Source organism: Apteryx mantelli, chromosome 23 (assembly GCF_036417845.1).
Source record: "Apteryx mantelli isolate bAptMan1 chromosome 23, bAptMan1.hap1, whole genome shotgun sequence".
Lineage (NCBI taxonomy): Eukaryota > Metazoa > Chordata > Aves > Apterygiformes > Apterygidae > Apteryx > Apteryx mantelli.
The window spans coordinates 1,614,278-1,629,951 of NC_090000.1; the positions used below are offsets into that span (position 1 = coordinate 1,614,278).

The 15,674-nt window shown below is 50.5% G+C and overlaps 1 protein-coding gene across 10 annotated transcripts in view; it reads left to right on the forward strand.

Annotated features, from left to right (window-relative positions):
• Positions 1-15,674, forward strand: part of LOC106497839 (centrosomal protein of 164 kDa) — a 58,479-nt gene that overhangs the window by 34,031 nt on the left and 8,774 nt on the right. For 4 of the 10 annotated variants that reach the window (XR_010886262.1, XR_010886264.1, XR_010886265.1 and 1 more), the window contains exons 21-30: positions 144-322; positions 1,177-1,303; positions 1,577-1,644; positions 1,811-2,018; positions 3,098-3,205; positions 4,378-4,492; positions 5,353-5,718; positions 6,465-6,531; positions 7,089-7,283; positions 14,706-14,816. Coding sequence is in view for 6 of the 10 variants with exons in the window: in XM_067310166.1 (XP_067166267.1) it covers positions 144-322; positions 1,177-1,303; positions 1,577-1,644; positions 1,811-2,018; positions 3,098-3,205; positions 4,378-4,492; positions 5,353-5,718; positions 6,465-6,531; positions 7,089-7,211; positions 8,144-8,243 (1,461 nt within the window). In the remaining 4 variants the exon portion in view is untranslated. Of the gene's footprint in view, positions 1-143; positions 323-1,176; positions 1,304-1,576; positions 1,645-1,810; positions 2,019-3,097; positions 3,206-4,377; positions 4,493-5,352; positions 5,719-6,464; positions 6,532-7,088; positions 7,284-7,839; positions 7,883-8,143; positions 10,330-14,705; positions 14,817-15,674 lie in introns of those variants that run through there. The other 6 variants (XM_067310164.1, XM_067310170.1, XM_067310165.1 and 3 more) reach the window with 4 other exon arrangements.

The following is a 15,674-nucleotide window of genomic DNA, read 5'->3' on the forward strand; positions in this document are numbered from 1 at the left end:
TCTGGCAAGCTGTCTGTTCCTCGAGGACTGGCATGCGGTGTGCACATTCGTAGCTCTGGGACCTGCTGTGAACAGTGTAGGTAGTATGAGTCTCTTGCATGGAGTGCTGGGGAAATTACAGGGGATTTCTTTTTTGCTTCTAGGAAGCTGTTTTAGCTTCTCAGCTCCGTCTAGAGGAGACTAGAAAGGTGCACACCAGCCTTCTCGACTCCATCCGGCAACTGCGTAAGTCTCTTGAAGAGCTCCAAGACCAGAAAGCTGAGCTGGAGGCCCAAGTGGACTTGTTGCAGACCCGAAGCCAGAGGCTGCAGAAGCGCATCAGGTATGTGTATGCGAAATTTCCCCTAATGCACAAAATGTACCCTGCACTCCAGCAGAAACTACTCTTGGGCCTCTTCCCTACCTCTGAGCTTCTTATATGTTGGGCCATATTCCTTCAGAACCCTAATGGTGGTTTTACTGCATGTCTAGGACATAGAGCTCCTGGGTTCTGTTTCCAGATACATTGAAAACTTGCCATATAAATTTGTCCCTTCATCTCTGCTTGTCAGGTTCACTTGTTTGTCTTCCCCACATCTGTCTTTAAGGTTAATAAAATGCTTCGAGAGAAGCAGTGAAAGGCAGAGAAAAGATCTTCTTAAAATAGCAGGGGTCCTGAGTAAGGGCTTACTCATGTATTTAAGAATAAACATGGGCATGAACCAATGTTTCCTTATACAGCCAGTGGTTATGTTTGAGATCACACCACAGACCCAATGCAGCTTTTGTCTGGAGGTACTGCATGACCAATTCAGCTGCATTAAGCAGCCAGTGGCAGTAGAACCTTGTTTTAATGGTAGCTGGAAAGCTGTATTGCCAGTGGCTGATGTACCCGTAGCCCTGGATCTAGCAGTCTGGATCTGCCTGCTGCCATAGCATGAAGTCCCTCATTTGTATTTATTATTCCAGTGTGTGGGAAATTGTATGTGTGAGCTGATTTGAGACACAGCTGCTGCAGGCTATTGTGAATCCTTGCCCTGAAGGTGCTTCTGTGTTCCCACCTGTCTTGCACATCTGTGGCCCTTCCTCCCTCCTGGAAGCTGGAGGTGGCTTTGGACACTGTTGCAGATGCATTACTAGGCTAGATGGATCTTCAGTCTCACCCAGTGCAGCCATTGTTACCTTCTTTTGTGGCAGTGAGCTTGAGGCAGCTATCAGGAGCAAACAGGAGATTTTGAAAGGACTAGAGGCAGAAGAAACTGTAGAATTTCCAAGAGGGAAAGCTGAGCTCCGTGTTGAAGACCTGGGAGAAACTATTCAAGCTGTGAGTAAAGCCCATTGCAAAGGCATTTGCCTTGTGACTTCTGAGATTGTAACTCCCTCAAAAATTCTGGCTTTGGTTTCTTCTGCCTGAACTGATTTGATGTGCAGTGATGCATTTTTCTTTGCTGGAAGACATCAGTATCTTTTGTACTCTTTGTTACTTTCTGTCTATTTTTACAGGGAGGAAAGGGGTGTGGGATACTTGGGTGCCCTTGAAGTCATACATATTTTCTTATGCATATTTCTTGGTTTTTGAAACTTTTCAACTCTTCAGCACTCCTCCAGAATGCCTGCTTCCCCACCCTCTCAAAGCCATGAGGATAACGACATCCAGTTTGATCAGTGAGTATCCATGTGCCAGCCACTTTTGGAAAGTGCCTTTCTTGGGTTTTACACACATAGGAAGCACTGACAATCCATTTTTGGGAGGGTGCTGCATGAAGCTTGCAGGACAGAACACCCAGCACAGGTGGAGAAAGCCAGGTGTGTATCTGTCTCTTTCCTGTAGTGTCAGGAGCTACATCTCTGCAGAAGGAATCTCCATTAGGAATGCCAAGGAGTTCCTGGTGCGCCAGACCCGCTCCATGAGGAAGAGGCACACAGCACTGAAAGCTGCAAAGCAGCAGTGGCGCCAGGACATGCAGAAAGCACAGGAGGTGGTGCAGGATGCTGACAGCTCCCAGCTCCTGGAGGGCGTGCGCAGGAACTTGGAAGAGGTGAGCGACTGAGCACTGCCTCTGTTCAGATAATAGGCGTCATAGCTGCACCAGGGAATCCAGAGCCCTGGGATCAATTCCTGGCTCTGCAGCTACAGTGATAGGCAGTTGTGGGTGTTCATTTCTCCTGGAAATCAGATCTTGCCTGTTGCCAGACAGATGTGAGGTGTTCATTAGTCCCTGCTTGTGTGTCTTCCTCGTCATAGTACAGGGGTTAGAGTCCTTGCCCATCTCAGAGGCTGGCTGTAGAGATTACTTCAGGAAGGCCAAGAGAGCTGTTCGGGAATACTGAGCAAATGCGATGTGCTGTGAAACAGGCTTAATTAGAACCTAACTTAGGGCTTGGATCGCAGTGGTGTTACTGTGCATCAGATGATTGGCTGAGAGTGCCTGCATGTGCATGCATAGCCCACAGCTACCAGAGCTTTGCAAGATCAAATGACTTCAAGTTCTTTTTCACTGTGCATGCTTTGGACTAGGAACAAGCTTCAGAGCAGACACTGCTGCTCTGCCAACTCTCAGTAGCCTGCTAGATTGCAGGAGTTTTATCATTAGTTGGAGCTCTTGAGTCCTAAAAATGGAGGAAGCATTCAGTAAGGAAAGGGATTCTTGCATCATGCAATTCCAGTGACACACGTTCTCCTCATATGAAAGGAAGTGCTGGTAGGTACAAGCTTGTGGTTGTAGTTCTGCAGTGATTTCACTCTTGCTTGACAAGGGGTTCTCTAATACTTGCCAGTTCTGCTGATACACCAGCTACACACAGGGCACATCTTCAGCTCCTTCACTGATGATGGAGAGCACTTCTATTTGCACAAACAAAGCTGCTGACCCCGTTGGATGCAGGGTTCAGAAGGGGAACCTTCTTTTCCTTGGGGTGAACCTGCTTGAGGTCCGTGCTCTCCCCTCTTTACTCTCCACTTCCCATGATCTCAAAGGCTTGGGAGCATTTTTACTCCAGCAGCATGATATGCTGTGTTGGGTAGAAGTCAGATAGTGAAAGTCACTGTGACCACTAGATTATTTCCTGTCATTCTCATTTAATTTTCCTCCTTGGCTTGGCTGTCGCTCCACTGCAGGAAGCGAAGCAGTTGGACAAGATGAAGTCAGCTATGCGGAAAGGACAGGTGTTGCTGAAGAAGAAGGAAGAAAAACTCAGCCAGCTGGAGTCGTCACTGTTGGAAGAGGTAACCATCAGCATTACAATCTTTCAGACCTACCCAGCTGCACTCCCATGGTGCACAGAGCTCTTGGTCTCCTTCCCTCGGCTGGGGTCTTTGTAGGACTTTTGGTCCTCATGAGGGCTGTTTAGCTGGTGGTGGCTGAAGACTGGTGTTTGCCTGGGGAGCTGGATTACTAGAAACTCATTCTTTGAGAGAAGAGCGGTGTGTCTGCCTCTCTGTGGGAGAGGCTGGAGAGAGTAGGCTAGTCACAGAGCTGGAAAGAATGACAAACCTAATTAGACTCGAATCCACATGATTCAATAGCTCTGCAGCCAGCAGAACAAACGTGGGCTGGGGTTTAGGATGGAGGGAGAGTGTCTTCCATGGTGGCAGCTTGCCAGGCAGGGCTGCTGGCGTCAGGGATGGAGTTGGTTGGAGGAAACATGCTGAGTTGAACTGGCTTGTGAGAAGCTTGTTTGTTAGGTTAGAGACAAATCTGTGTTACCAGTGATATGCTGAAGTATCCAAGGATATGAAACAAAACTTCACATCCAAATTGTTAGATGTTTATTAACCATCTGTATGTTGGGCAAAATTGCAAATATTGTGCCTTCCCTCTGCTGATGACATTTGGACTCGCTTTTAAGTATATGACTGCAGAATGGATATAGAAAGGAGCCTGAAAATTTGGCACAATTTGTGCCCAGAGAAAACAAGGGCAGGTGACCTTGTGATGATCTGGTCTTATTTCTTGATCAAGGCAACCCCTGGAATCTCTCCAGCTCTGCCTGTGACCACGTGGCCTTAGACAGGGCAGCAGCAAGTGTGAGTGCATAAGACCTTTGATGGTCCAGCTCTTGTTCTTGGCGCAGAGAGATAATGCAACCCATGCAAGAATTATGAGGCTTATTTAATCCACAAAACCCTTTGACTTCTGACCAGAAGATCCTCTTCTTACAGTTGTTAGATCTGGCCTCTAGTGCATGCACCTGCTTCTTTCAGAGACCAAGCAGTCTCTTTGCTTTCAGATATTGCTGGCAGGGGACTGAAGGTGGGTACCTCTGCCTTCACTTGGCCCATGCCTGACTGTGCAGCCCAGCCTGTGTAGAGTAGCCATAGGTGGTATTCCCATGGCTTTTTTGTTCCAGGGAACAGCACACAGGTTTTATTTGCACTGTTTTCCTTATCTTGGCCAGCTTTCAGATGAAGATACACTGAAGAGTGCTGCATGCAAAAAGATGGTGACTTTTGATCTCAGCAACTCTGAGGACACAAACAGCACGTCCAGTGCAGATGTACATCAGCATAAACGTAAGAGCCTGGCTGGTTCAGTATGCTTGTCCAATGTTTAATGCTTTAGGCCTAGTTCTGCCTTTCCTCTCACCTCTCTGTGGTGTACCTTTTCTTGTTCTCACTTGTGCTCATTAGCTTCTAAACCAGGGAGGCAGGTCTGCTGTCTATGACTGGGAGTGCTCTGTGTATAGTATTTTATTTGAAAGACTTATTCCCTGCCTGTAGTGCCATATGAGAGGGGTGCAATCTGTGCGTGAACTAGCCTTTGAAATCTCTAGCTTCGTTATTAGTGTGGGTTATAGAATGTGGCTTTAATGCCTGTGCCTTGAGCTTCAGCCCTTCCCTCTCTGCTGCTACAGAGCTGTTCTGCTCTTCTGCTGGTGTCCGGGCTTTCTCCTCCTCCCATCTCTGTGGTAGGAGAGGTTGCTGCAATTCCCTCCGTCTGCTGCTTGTACTTTTCTGTTTGCTCTCAGTCTACTGTAATTGGGGTTGTGCAGGTGAAATGCAGGGGTGCTCCATAAGCAGGCAGGAGGGTTGCATTGCTTGCAGAAAGGCTGGCAAAGCTGAAGCTTAAAAAGAATTTAGAAAATTTCCCTGTGGCAACAGATTGACAATCTGTCCAGTCTGAGATTGTCTCTCTGACCCTGATCAATAAAACATCTGCAGGCACACATGAAACTTTAGGGCTTTCTCTCACCATAAGATGAGAGCCCTTGTATCAGCACAGTCCCAATGGTCCCATATCTAACTTGGACAGTGCTCTAGAGAGCTTTATGCTTTTTATGAGCACAGAGCAGAAAGCGAGTTTCCTGACAGGGAGACAGTGTCTCCCTTCCCCTCCCAGTGATCCCTTTTTTTTTTCCCCCCTCTTCTGCTAGTTGATTTGAGAACTGATCTACAGATTGACCCCCAGCTGGACAAGATCCACTACTTGACAGACTCTCTGCAGCGAATCACTACTGAGCTGAACGGGGTCCTCGGCATTTTGGGCTCTCTGAACAATCGCCAGTCTCCACTCTTCACCTCGACACAGGTGCCCATGCAGGTGCCCTGCGACAGCGTCCCTCTTTCTACCTATGCCTCCTTGGCAGGAGTTCAGGCGGGTGGCTCCTTGGTGCCTCCCGCCAAGGTGTCTATGGTTGACCGGTGGGCCTGGAACACTGGGCTGAGCTCCAGCCACTCTTTCACAGCTGGACAGTCAGTGGATAGCACCCTGGCAGAGAAATGGCACAAGTATTTCCCAGGTCAGTCTTCAATCCTTAATCCCTCTGCTTGTTTGTCTGTGGCTTTTGATTTCACTGTCCTGCAAGTTCTAATCAGCTCACCCTTCCGATGCTGATAAGCCCAGATCCACTGGTGCTGCTGTTGGGAAGGGTGCTAATGAGATAGAGAATGAGAAAACCTCATTCCAGGAACTGCAGCATATGGCTAATTTCGTTACCCTGCTTCCAGAGCAGTTCAGCCTCTGACGTACACCCAAGAAAGCAGTTATTAAAGAAGGGAGCAAAAGAGGAGGAGGCAGCCCTGCTTCGCTGGAAGCCTCCTGTGAATTGCGGATAGGGTTCACCACACTGGTTTCCTTAAAAACACCGCTATGCTCTGTGCATCTGGAGTGGAAACCACCCCCTCTTACAGTGTCTAATCCCAGGCCTATTTATCCTTGGATAGTGAAAGGAGCAGATGAGCATCATGTTTGTTTACTATTGATCTCTGGTGGCTTTGAAGTCTGAGAGGAGACTTGGTTCTTTTGGTTTGAACCAGGAATTCTTGCTTGCTTCCCAGCTCTTGTCCCTGTTGGAAAAAGAGCCTTGGGCTAGTCTGGCAGACTGTCCTGCCAGCCTGTTTCCCCCATTGCTCGGAAGTGCCTCTGCAGATGGCTCAGCTTGTAGGGGGAGGGTGTCCATAGCACAGTGAACAAGAGAACAGATGCACCCAGATTTAAGGACTATTGATTTTTTTCTTGGACCTGTATTTAATGTCTGTTTTTCAGGTGGGTTACCATCGCTCAGTGGAAGTTCTGCTTTTCTGGACAGCAAGCTGGGTTACGTACCTGCAGAGTAAGGCTCTTTTTGCTTGAGTGTTTCTGTTTCATTGTGCTGCTTTTATTTCCCTGGAATACTTTATAGGTCAGATATGAATTTGTTCTGACCTACTTGTGATATCAAATAAGTTAGATATTATTCTTAAGTAGGTAGGTTAGATATCATTAGTTATTCAGTGCCACACGCTCAACTCACTGCCTTGCAGTGAGAGTTGTGCTGATGACCCTGGTTCCAGGAGCAGGGTGCAAGGATGCCAGCCAAGTGGAGCTCATGCCAGCTCTGCCATGACAGGCAGTGCTGCCTGCATGGGTGGAGGGGAGGCTGCCACCAGGGCCTTTCTCATGCTACATAGACCAAAAGAAGGACAGCAGCTGGACAGTGGGTGGCTGCTGCAGCTTTTCCCCTTGATGTGCTTGGGCAGAGGGCTTGAAGCCAAAAAGAGGTTGCTTCTTGTTAGCTGTGGCTCTTTTTGTAACAGCTCATCATCTTCTTTCTCAGCTCTAGGATCATTTCTTCCTAGACCTCTTTTTCCCACTTGCTCTCCCTCTCTCTCTCCCTCCCTCTCACAACAGTGAGCAAATCCGCCTGTTCCAGCACTCCCAGTTCCGGGGCTCTGAGTCAAAAAAGATGAGTATTCAAGGAATGATTGAGACCAACAAGAAATGGCTAGAAGACTTCGATAGGGATTCAGAAGTGTATCCTTTGCCTGGATCTGGTCTTTAATTGCACTCCAACTTTCTGCAGCAGGTGGGAAGAGGCAGCAGGAGGTGAGTGAATCAGGAGCAGAAAAGCATTCAACAGCAATTTTGAAGCCCTAGCCTCTATTTTACTGTCCAATTCTGCAGAAGAACACATTGTTCAGCAGTTAAGACATGAGTGAGCTGTTTTTTTCTTCTGAGCTGTATTTGACTCAGAAGATCTCTTCTGCCCTTTCTCCAGTTGTGCTGGGGTGCTCTGGAGTGCTGCTGCTCTGCTGTGATACACAGCACTTGGAGCTGGGAATGTGAGAGGTTACAAAAATAGCCAAAGAGAGTGCACAGTGGAGGAGGAGGCAGGGAAGCAGGGACCTAGCCTTGCAGGCCTGGTTTTGGTCCCTCTAATACAACCCATTAGCGGTTTTGCTGTGGGTGGGAGCCCTGTCTTTGCGTGGTGAGAGCATCCGAAGTGAGGCTCCCCGGGAGTTGCGTGGACCTGGCATGTGGGATGGCCACGTGGCTGTGCAGGGAGGGCCCCGGGCTCCCTGGTGGAGCTGTCCTGTCCAGCTCAGTTTTGAATTAAATGGAGACAAGACACTGGAATGAAACCTCTCAGTGCTATTCACAGAGATGTTTCCAGGTTTGTGTTGTAACAGCATTATGCTGAGGCTGTAAGTATCGCCTTTGCAGTGTACACTGATATTAGCAGCAAATCCCTCGGTCCCTCTGATAGCGCAAGCTGTCCTGAGCACAGTGCTCCTTTGAGTCCCGTAATCCCCCTTTAATTCCATTTGACTTGGATGCAGCAGGCTAAATACAACACGTGTGTGCGAGGCTGGTTCCTGCCCCTCAGTACCTGTCCTGTCTCCTGGCTGTGCTCATGCATGCTAATCCCTCGTGTAAGCCATGCTTTTCCTTCACCCAGCTGCCAGGCCTCTCTTCCCAGGTGCACAGAAGCCCCCTGCCAGCAGCCCCAGCCTACTTCAGCTAGGACTGGATGAAAACAAACAAATTAAAGTGTACCATTACTAAAAGGTGGGACCTGGTGTTTTCAGCCTTCGGCTGTGGGTGCAGTGCCTAGAGAGATGGTGGCTAGGGCCCGTGTGGTCTCCCTAGTGATACGTTGTGTTTCGGTGATGCCCAGCCATCTCCGTTCTGCCTCTGTGCTATGCCCTTGAAATAAAGTCTCTTAGCAAGAGAGCAGAGGAAGGAGGAAGTGAACTTCCCAGGTGGATTCTTCTAATCCTGTGAAGTGTCCAAATATACTTTATAGACTGTTTAATCCAGTGGTGAAATATCAGGGCTTCAATAAATCAACAGTTCTCTCATTAGTATTCTAGCGATCGTGAGACAGAGCTGTGAATCATGGACGACTTTGAGTAACTGGTCAAGGGGGAGGACGTGAATCCAGCTGAGACTTTGCTAGAGGAAATGTATCGGGAAAGGTGCCCACACTGAGGCCGACAAATGCTTCATGGCAGGTGAGCAGAGTCATCTGGCCTCTGTAGCACGTGGGAAAGCAGGGGAGAACGAGCAGCAAAATGGCTGTAGAATCTGGGGATTTCTAGTGGAAAGTGCTTACCGGGTTGTGTGCTCTGAGCTTGGGTTTTGTGAGGCTGATTGGTTGCTAACATGCAGACGACATGCAGAATGGCAGATTCTGACTTTCTGGGAAATGTTCCTTTTTGTTGATGTGGAAGCAATAGAAGCGAAGCCAAGGGTGGCTTTCCTGGCAGATGTTCTGGGAAAGGCCACCCTGCTTCCCCCTCCTGCAGCGGCGCCGGCCAGAACTGCGCAGTGCAGCTCTGCTGGGAGCTCCTCTAGTTCGTTGCAAACGTGCTGATGCAGGGCAGCGAGGGCTAGGGAGCACGGGGCAGTTTCTGCTGGCGCAGCCACTGTGCAGAAGCTCAGCCTAGTGTGAATGTCGAGAGGAGATGAAGCCCCACCTGGGTCCTTTCATAGCCTGGGGACGGGTCCAGAGCTCGGCTCCGCGGCTGGGGTGTCCTCCCACGCAGGAATGTGGCCGTGCGGCTCCTGGGGTGCCTCTGCCGGGCCCTGGGAGAGCAGGGCTCACGAGACGGTGAAGCTGGGGCTCTGCGGGGCTAGGAGCAAGGCTGCGGCATTGAGATCAGCTGCTCTCAGACCTCAGCCGTGGGAGGGTGGCTCGCTGCTTTGCTCACCGGGCAGCTGCGGTTGTGTTGCACTGGAGAGGTTTTATCCAGAAGGTTTGGCATCACCCTGCTGGGATGCACAATGTGGGGAGGAAGGCAGATGATGCTGCACTAACCAGTGGGGGGAAGGTGGACTAGGCTCTCGTACGGCTGAGTGGAAAATGTGGTATTTGGTTGTGATGTTGGACTTTCCTCTGAGCTGGCTTTAAATATTTTACACTTTAAAACATGCCGTACTATTTGCCATTTTGTCTGATTAAAAAGTCTGCATTTCAAGGGATTTTGTCTGTGAGAACTCATCTTCAAAGCCATTCTCTCTAGAGAGGGCTGCTGCAGGGAGGATGGTGTAGTTGCTGCTCTGGACCCTTTAGTGTTTGGGTGTTTCTCGGTGTGGCTAGTGGTGCTGCACAGCAGAGCGAAGCAGAACTCTCCCTCCTGCTTTGCTTCCGGGTGTTGTGTGCTGGCACGACACCGCAGCAGTCCATGCTGCGAGCGTGGCCGGGCACTGTTTACATGCAAATAGCAATATATTTTTGATGAACATTTTAAAAATCTCAAGAAGAGTGTCTGTATTTACATTTTTTACTGACCTTTTTTAGAACTTTTAAAATTACTTGGCCAGCCTTTGTCCTTGGGCAGCTTGGTCATCCAGTCAGGTCCACGTTCATGGGTCTGACCGCAGGGCTTGCTCAGCGCGCGCAGGGCAGGCCTTCTCCAGGCACTGCCAGTAGTGAACATCATGCCGATGTCCTTGCTGAGGAAATCCGGTTAGCTCTTATCGGCACTGGCCGAACGGGGAGACCTCGGGTGACCACAGGAATGGCAGCTGGCCAGAGGAATCCCTTCATAGGAAGGGGTGCATAAAATACAGATTTCCTTTCTACTCTCAGATTACAGCAATCCCTGTCTGTAGGGATTTTGCTTCTGGTTTCCCTGCTAGTAGCGGGACCCACGGCAGGCCTTCCAGGCAGTTATTTTTGTAAGAAGCCTGCTGTTCTGGCTTTCTGTAACGCGGGGAAGTTGTCAGTCAGTTGGACACTGTACCCAGAGCCATGTGGCTGAGTCCAGTCTGTGTGTTCTGAAAAGCATATATGAGTAGTGTGGAGAAATGCCTGTTTTCTTAGCAATACTGTTTTGAAATGTGTTTATTTTCCCCTTAAAGTTTGTGATACCGGTTGTATCCTGTTTTGTATGCAAATTAAATCAACCTGGGTATGTTTTGTGTGATGGTGATGTTTGTAGCTTTATTTTTTCTTGACAAGATGTTTTCTTTCCTAGTTTTGTAGCCCTAGCCTTCAACTCACCTTTCACATCTTCCCCTTGCTGGTCTCCAGGCTGCTGGATGCTTTCTCTTGTCAAGGTCGTCTCTGGCAATTTCCAAGACCGCTTCCGCTCGCTGTGGCTTTATTACCATTATCCTATTAACCATCCGGCTAGGGGAGCAAATGCGGGGCAGAGAGAAAGCTAAAAAACAGAACTACAAAAGCCATTCTTCGTGGGGCTTTCAGCCAGCAGGACAGCTTTTCATGGGCTTGTATCCTGCCCTTTTCAGAAAACTGTCATCCGGGCTCATTACAATGGTTGTCTCGGTCTGGAGCTTTGTGTCAAGGTTGTAAGGCAGGCTGTGTGCTGGAGCTGCGCTCTCGCTCTCCTGGGTGCTCCTCGACTCTGCCCTAGCTGGGTGCGGAGCTGTCCCCGGGAAGATGAGGCTGCATCGCGCTCGCGCGGATCCGGGCCTCGCTCTGGAACTGCTTTCCGGCAACTTGGGATGTATTAAAATTGGTAAACTCCGCAGATTGGCTGTCGCTGCTGATTTCTGCACTTATTTCAGAGCAGCCGTGAATTCTCCCCCAAGTGGTGTTTTAGGTACTGCTGTCGCTGCAGTGTGCTTGCCCGAGTTCTGCTGGTTGGATTGCTGAATAACGCTCTCACCGTAAATCAGGCAGGATTGGTGAGGTGCTTTTCTCTCCCCATGGCTTGTTCCTTTTTCCTTCTTATCTCCTTCCAGCAGCCCCGTGACACCCGTAGCCAGCCCTTCCCAGCTGTGCATGCTTGCCCCTTTGTGATTTTCCTTTCAAGGCAGTCTTTCATTAAAGGCTCAGCTTGTCCTCTGTCTCAAAGCACTGCAGCAAAGGCTGCCTCTGTCCAAGTGGGGCATTCACAGCGTGTGTCCTGGCTGGGGACTCTCCAGTGCTGAGAGACTGCGGATGTGTAACACAGACATCACAGAAGGGATGGGGAGAGGGGAGGTTCGACACCTGCCCTTGTATTCCCAGCTCTGCTGCTTCCGCTTGGTGCACTGTCAGCTGGAAATGGCTAGCATGGATTGGGGATGTGGGGACCCTGGGTGGTCATAGCATGGTTTGAGCTGCTGGTGCAACAGAGAAAGGACAAAAAGGCAAATGTGGTCCCAGGATGCACGAGGCACACGGAAACATGCAGGGGCTGGGATGATATTGTACACAGTTGTGGTCTGTCTGTGGAGGGAGGGCTGGAAAGGAAGGAGTGTTATTGCTGCTGTACATGCTGGGAAGGGAGGAGAGCTGTTGAAGCTGAAGGACAGATTTGGCACAGGAACAGCAAAACGTGCATCAGCTGGCCATGCAGAAATGGAGGCTGATAGATGCGTGTCCTTAAAAACAAGACACGGACGGCCCCCTGACCCTGAATTACCCCAGTTCTTGCTGTGCTCAATCTGCACGTGTGTGTCTGTGCCCGCTGGAGAGCTGCAATAACAGCTACTGGGGCAGGACTCTGACAGCAGCACGCATTGCCCAGGTGAGCGCTTTTGAGGGCAGGTGGTTCTTGATGTAGCTCCCATTGACCTACAGGCATTGTGCAGCATTGGCTCTGGAGTTCTGTCTGCTCTGAAAATGCCCTTTCCTGGCCCATTTTTCCCTCTTCCCCACTGTATGGGAGGAGAGCGATGCTCTGTCACATCCTATTGCTGCTCCTGGCCTGCTGACGGCTTGCCTTGTCCAAGGATGTTGGTGCTGCCTGGCCCCAGGTAACCCAAAAGCTGTTTGGTGGAGACTCTGGGCTGTGCTGTGCCTTGCTCTGTTGAGGGCTCCCTTTCCCTGACAGTTGCTAATTAAATTTGAAAAATCAATTAGAAGTCTGATTAAGTATAAATGACGAAGTGTACGCAGGGGCTTGCCCACTGCATCATGGACCGAGCGCTGGAAGAGCTGAACCCAACACTTCCAGCCCTGGACTTTGGCATGTCGTTGAGTCCCTCATTTCAGTTTGTCCCCTACCCTGCTGCTGAGGCAGCTGCTGTGCAAAGAGCATGGGACAACTCTGAGGAATCCAAAGTCATATCTGAACTGTGGGTGCCTTCTGGGTGCTGGAGGCTTTGCTTTAATCCTGCTGGGAAGCAGTCCCAAGCGGAAGAGGTTTGCTCTGTGTCATTTCTCAGCTCCCTTAGAGCTGGGCCTGAGGTGTGTGGGGTGCATGCATGCATGTGTGCATATGTGTGCGCTTGCCTGCATAGGTATGTAGGAAGCAAGAGGATTTGCTTTTCCTGGAATGCCGATATCTTATATGTTGGAGAAATTCAGCAATTAGAAGAGCAAAAGGACAGTGCACAGTTACTCTGCCAGAATGAACGTGAGCCGTAAGCTCATTAAGGGACTTGGAGGCTGCCTGCTGGAGAAGGGGTCATTTCAGTCACTGGCTATTCAGAGACCACTGTGCCTCGCTCCGAGTGTTGATTTCCCAGAACGACAGCAGCCCCTCGGACGCTCCAGCCATGCTGGCAACCCTGATGACAGCACTGTTTTTCGTGGTGAGAGCAGTTGGACAGGTGAGTCTGGGTTGGCCTGGCAGCAGGTAGGTTTTAATGCTTTTGGTCTTATTTCTAGAAGGTGTATTACATTAGTTAGTTAGGAGTGTGTGAGGTTATTGTCTTATTACAGAGGCTAGTGAGCAGTGGGGAATCTGGACTTGGCTGTTCCTGTGGCCTCAGGCTCCAGCCCCGGCTACTGCATGCTGGCAGCAGCAGCCAGCGTAGCTGTGGCTGGAGGTAGCGGTGTCACGAGCTGCTGATTCTGTGCCCCTGCAGTGGCTGTGCAAGCCAGTGGCTCCGTTACCCCCAGCAAGTTGTCCACGGTGCTGGCTTAAGAGCTTGTATAAGTTTTTGTCATCTTAGCAAAGCGGGTTGATAGACAGCTTTGCCGAGTGCAGCTCTCTGTTGTGCCCATGCAAGTGCAGATAGCTGGGCTTCCCCGGCTGGTGAACTGGTGCTGCAAAGGTGCAGATGGGGGAGGTAGGGAAGCTCTCTGCTTTCTAGGGCTGTCTGGTGTCATGGTCTCAAACCTGTGCTCACCTGCTTGTGGCCAAGTCTCATGGTTACCTTTGGGGAGTGGAAAGAAAGTGCAAATGGGTTTCTCATCCATTCCTGGTCTGCTAGCCCACGTGTGAGCTGTGTCACTGCCAGCCTGGCTGACTCTTTAAGGACAGGCAGTCGTTCTTGGCTCCACTGACCACGCTTCAGGCTTTCGTAGATCCTTCCCCAGGGCCAATGCCGGCGGGTCCCTAGGAGCTTTGCAGCGATGCCTGTGTTGGTCCCTCCATGCGAGCATGCATGCAGGGGGAAAGGGACAGCCCCAGTGCCACGGTGTAAGCCTGCTGGCAGAGCTCTGAGCCCTGCCTCACCTGCCCTCTGCAGTTCCCAGGCCCCAGAAACCCCTCTGGGCAGGGAGAGGAGGCCGAGGTCTCTATGCTTTCCTTAGTGTGCGTGCCTTCGGTGACTCCCTAAACCAGGCAACCCTGGGCAGGAAGACTGGGCCTTGTACTAAACATGGTGCCACATGGCCTCAGCCTTATCCATGAGCTCTGCAGCCCTGCTGCCTTGCCAGTTTGCTTAGTTCTGGTTCTTGTCTCATAAGAGCTCAGCAGCAAAACCTGCTACTGCTGCATCTTTCCTTCCTGATCTGCTGCTGGTGACTGTAAGCACCTCTGGCAAGCGAGTAAGCATGATGTCAGAGCAGAAAGTTATGCTGTCAGTGGGAGGAGGAATAGTGTGGCAGTGAGCGCGCCCCTGGGGCACGGGGTCTCCGACTGACTGTGTCCCTGCTCTGCAGCACCTGGGCCAAGGCACTTGCTGTTTTTTTGAGGCATGAGCCCCTGGGGCAGCTGTGAGAACATGCAGCAAGAATCAGGCGTCAGTCCAGTGCCAGGAAGGCAAGCTGGGCACCACCACAGTTAGCAAGGCACCTTGGAGGTGCGATCACTGGTGGTGATGGGTATGGAGGAGCAGCTCTTTCTGCCACTCCTCCTCTCCCCTCCCTCTCACCTGCTGCAATCCTTTCCCCACATCCAGCTCGGGACCAGCCTCTTCCATGAAGAGCCCCTGCCGTATCTCGTGTATCAGCCCCTGCCCTGGCAGATCCAGTACGTGACACAGAGTCGCCGCACCAGCCGGGACAGTGAGGTGAGTGCTGGTCTCTGTTTCCTTGCATGCGGTCAGCCAAGGCAAGCGATCGGGAGAGGGGTTGTTTGCTGGCCCTCCCAGAACGTGTTTGAAATTTCATTGCCAGCTTTGCCAGAGTGACCCCTTGGCAATTCCTAGCCTCTGCCTCCCTGGTGAGACCTGGTGGACGCAGAGTGGCCTCTGCAGATGGAGAGCAATCTCACTGGGATCTTAGTGGCAGGGGAGCTCTCGACCAACGCTGGTGCAAAGCAGCAGTTGTCAGTAGGTGCTTGGCATGCCTCGGGACTGCTGCGAGGGCAGTGCCTGGTGCAGAGTTCAGCCAGAAAGAGCAGCATGTGTGTGTTAACCCAGCAGTCTGCTCAGAACAGAAGATTCGGGCAATGGGGAGAGGTTCCCCCCCCACTTTAAAAGACAGAGAATGGAGTAATTCCAGGAGGCAGGGTAGGTTGGAAAGTATAGAAGTGTATTTGTAGAGGAATTCAAGTTGCTTTCTTGTAGGGATGAAAATATTCCCTAGCAAATGTGACATCCCAGGTGCTGCAGCGGCAGGTGGCAGGGGCTGGAGTTTAGGAAACAAACCCGGCAAGTCTGATTTGAAATGCAGATGTAGCGAGGCTAGACTGTGCCAGTGCAACATCCTAAGATGTTACCACTAAATCTCACCAGATCCCATTTTTGATACAAAGCTCTTTTCTCTGCTCCTCCTTGGAGGAGTTCTCACAAATGCAAATTAATTAATCAGAGCTCTGTAGTGCTCTTTAAGGGAACAACAGTAAGTATTTTCAAGTTTCCCAAAGGGAATGGGTAGCAGAAAGCTCAGTGAAGCTAGCCTTGTCCCTTTCAGTGCTCCCCAGCTGG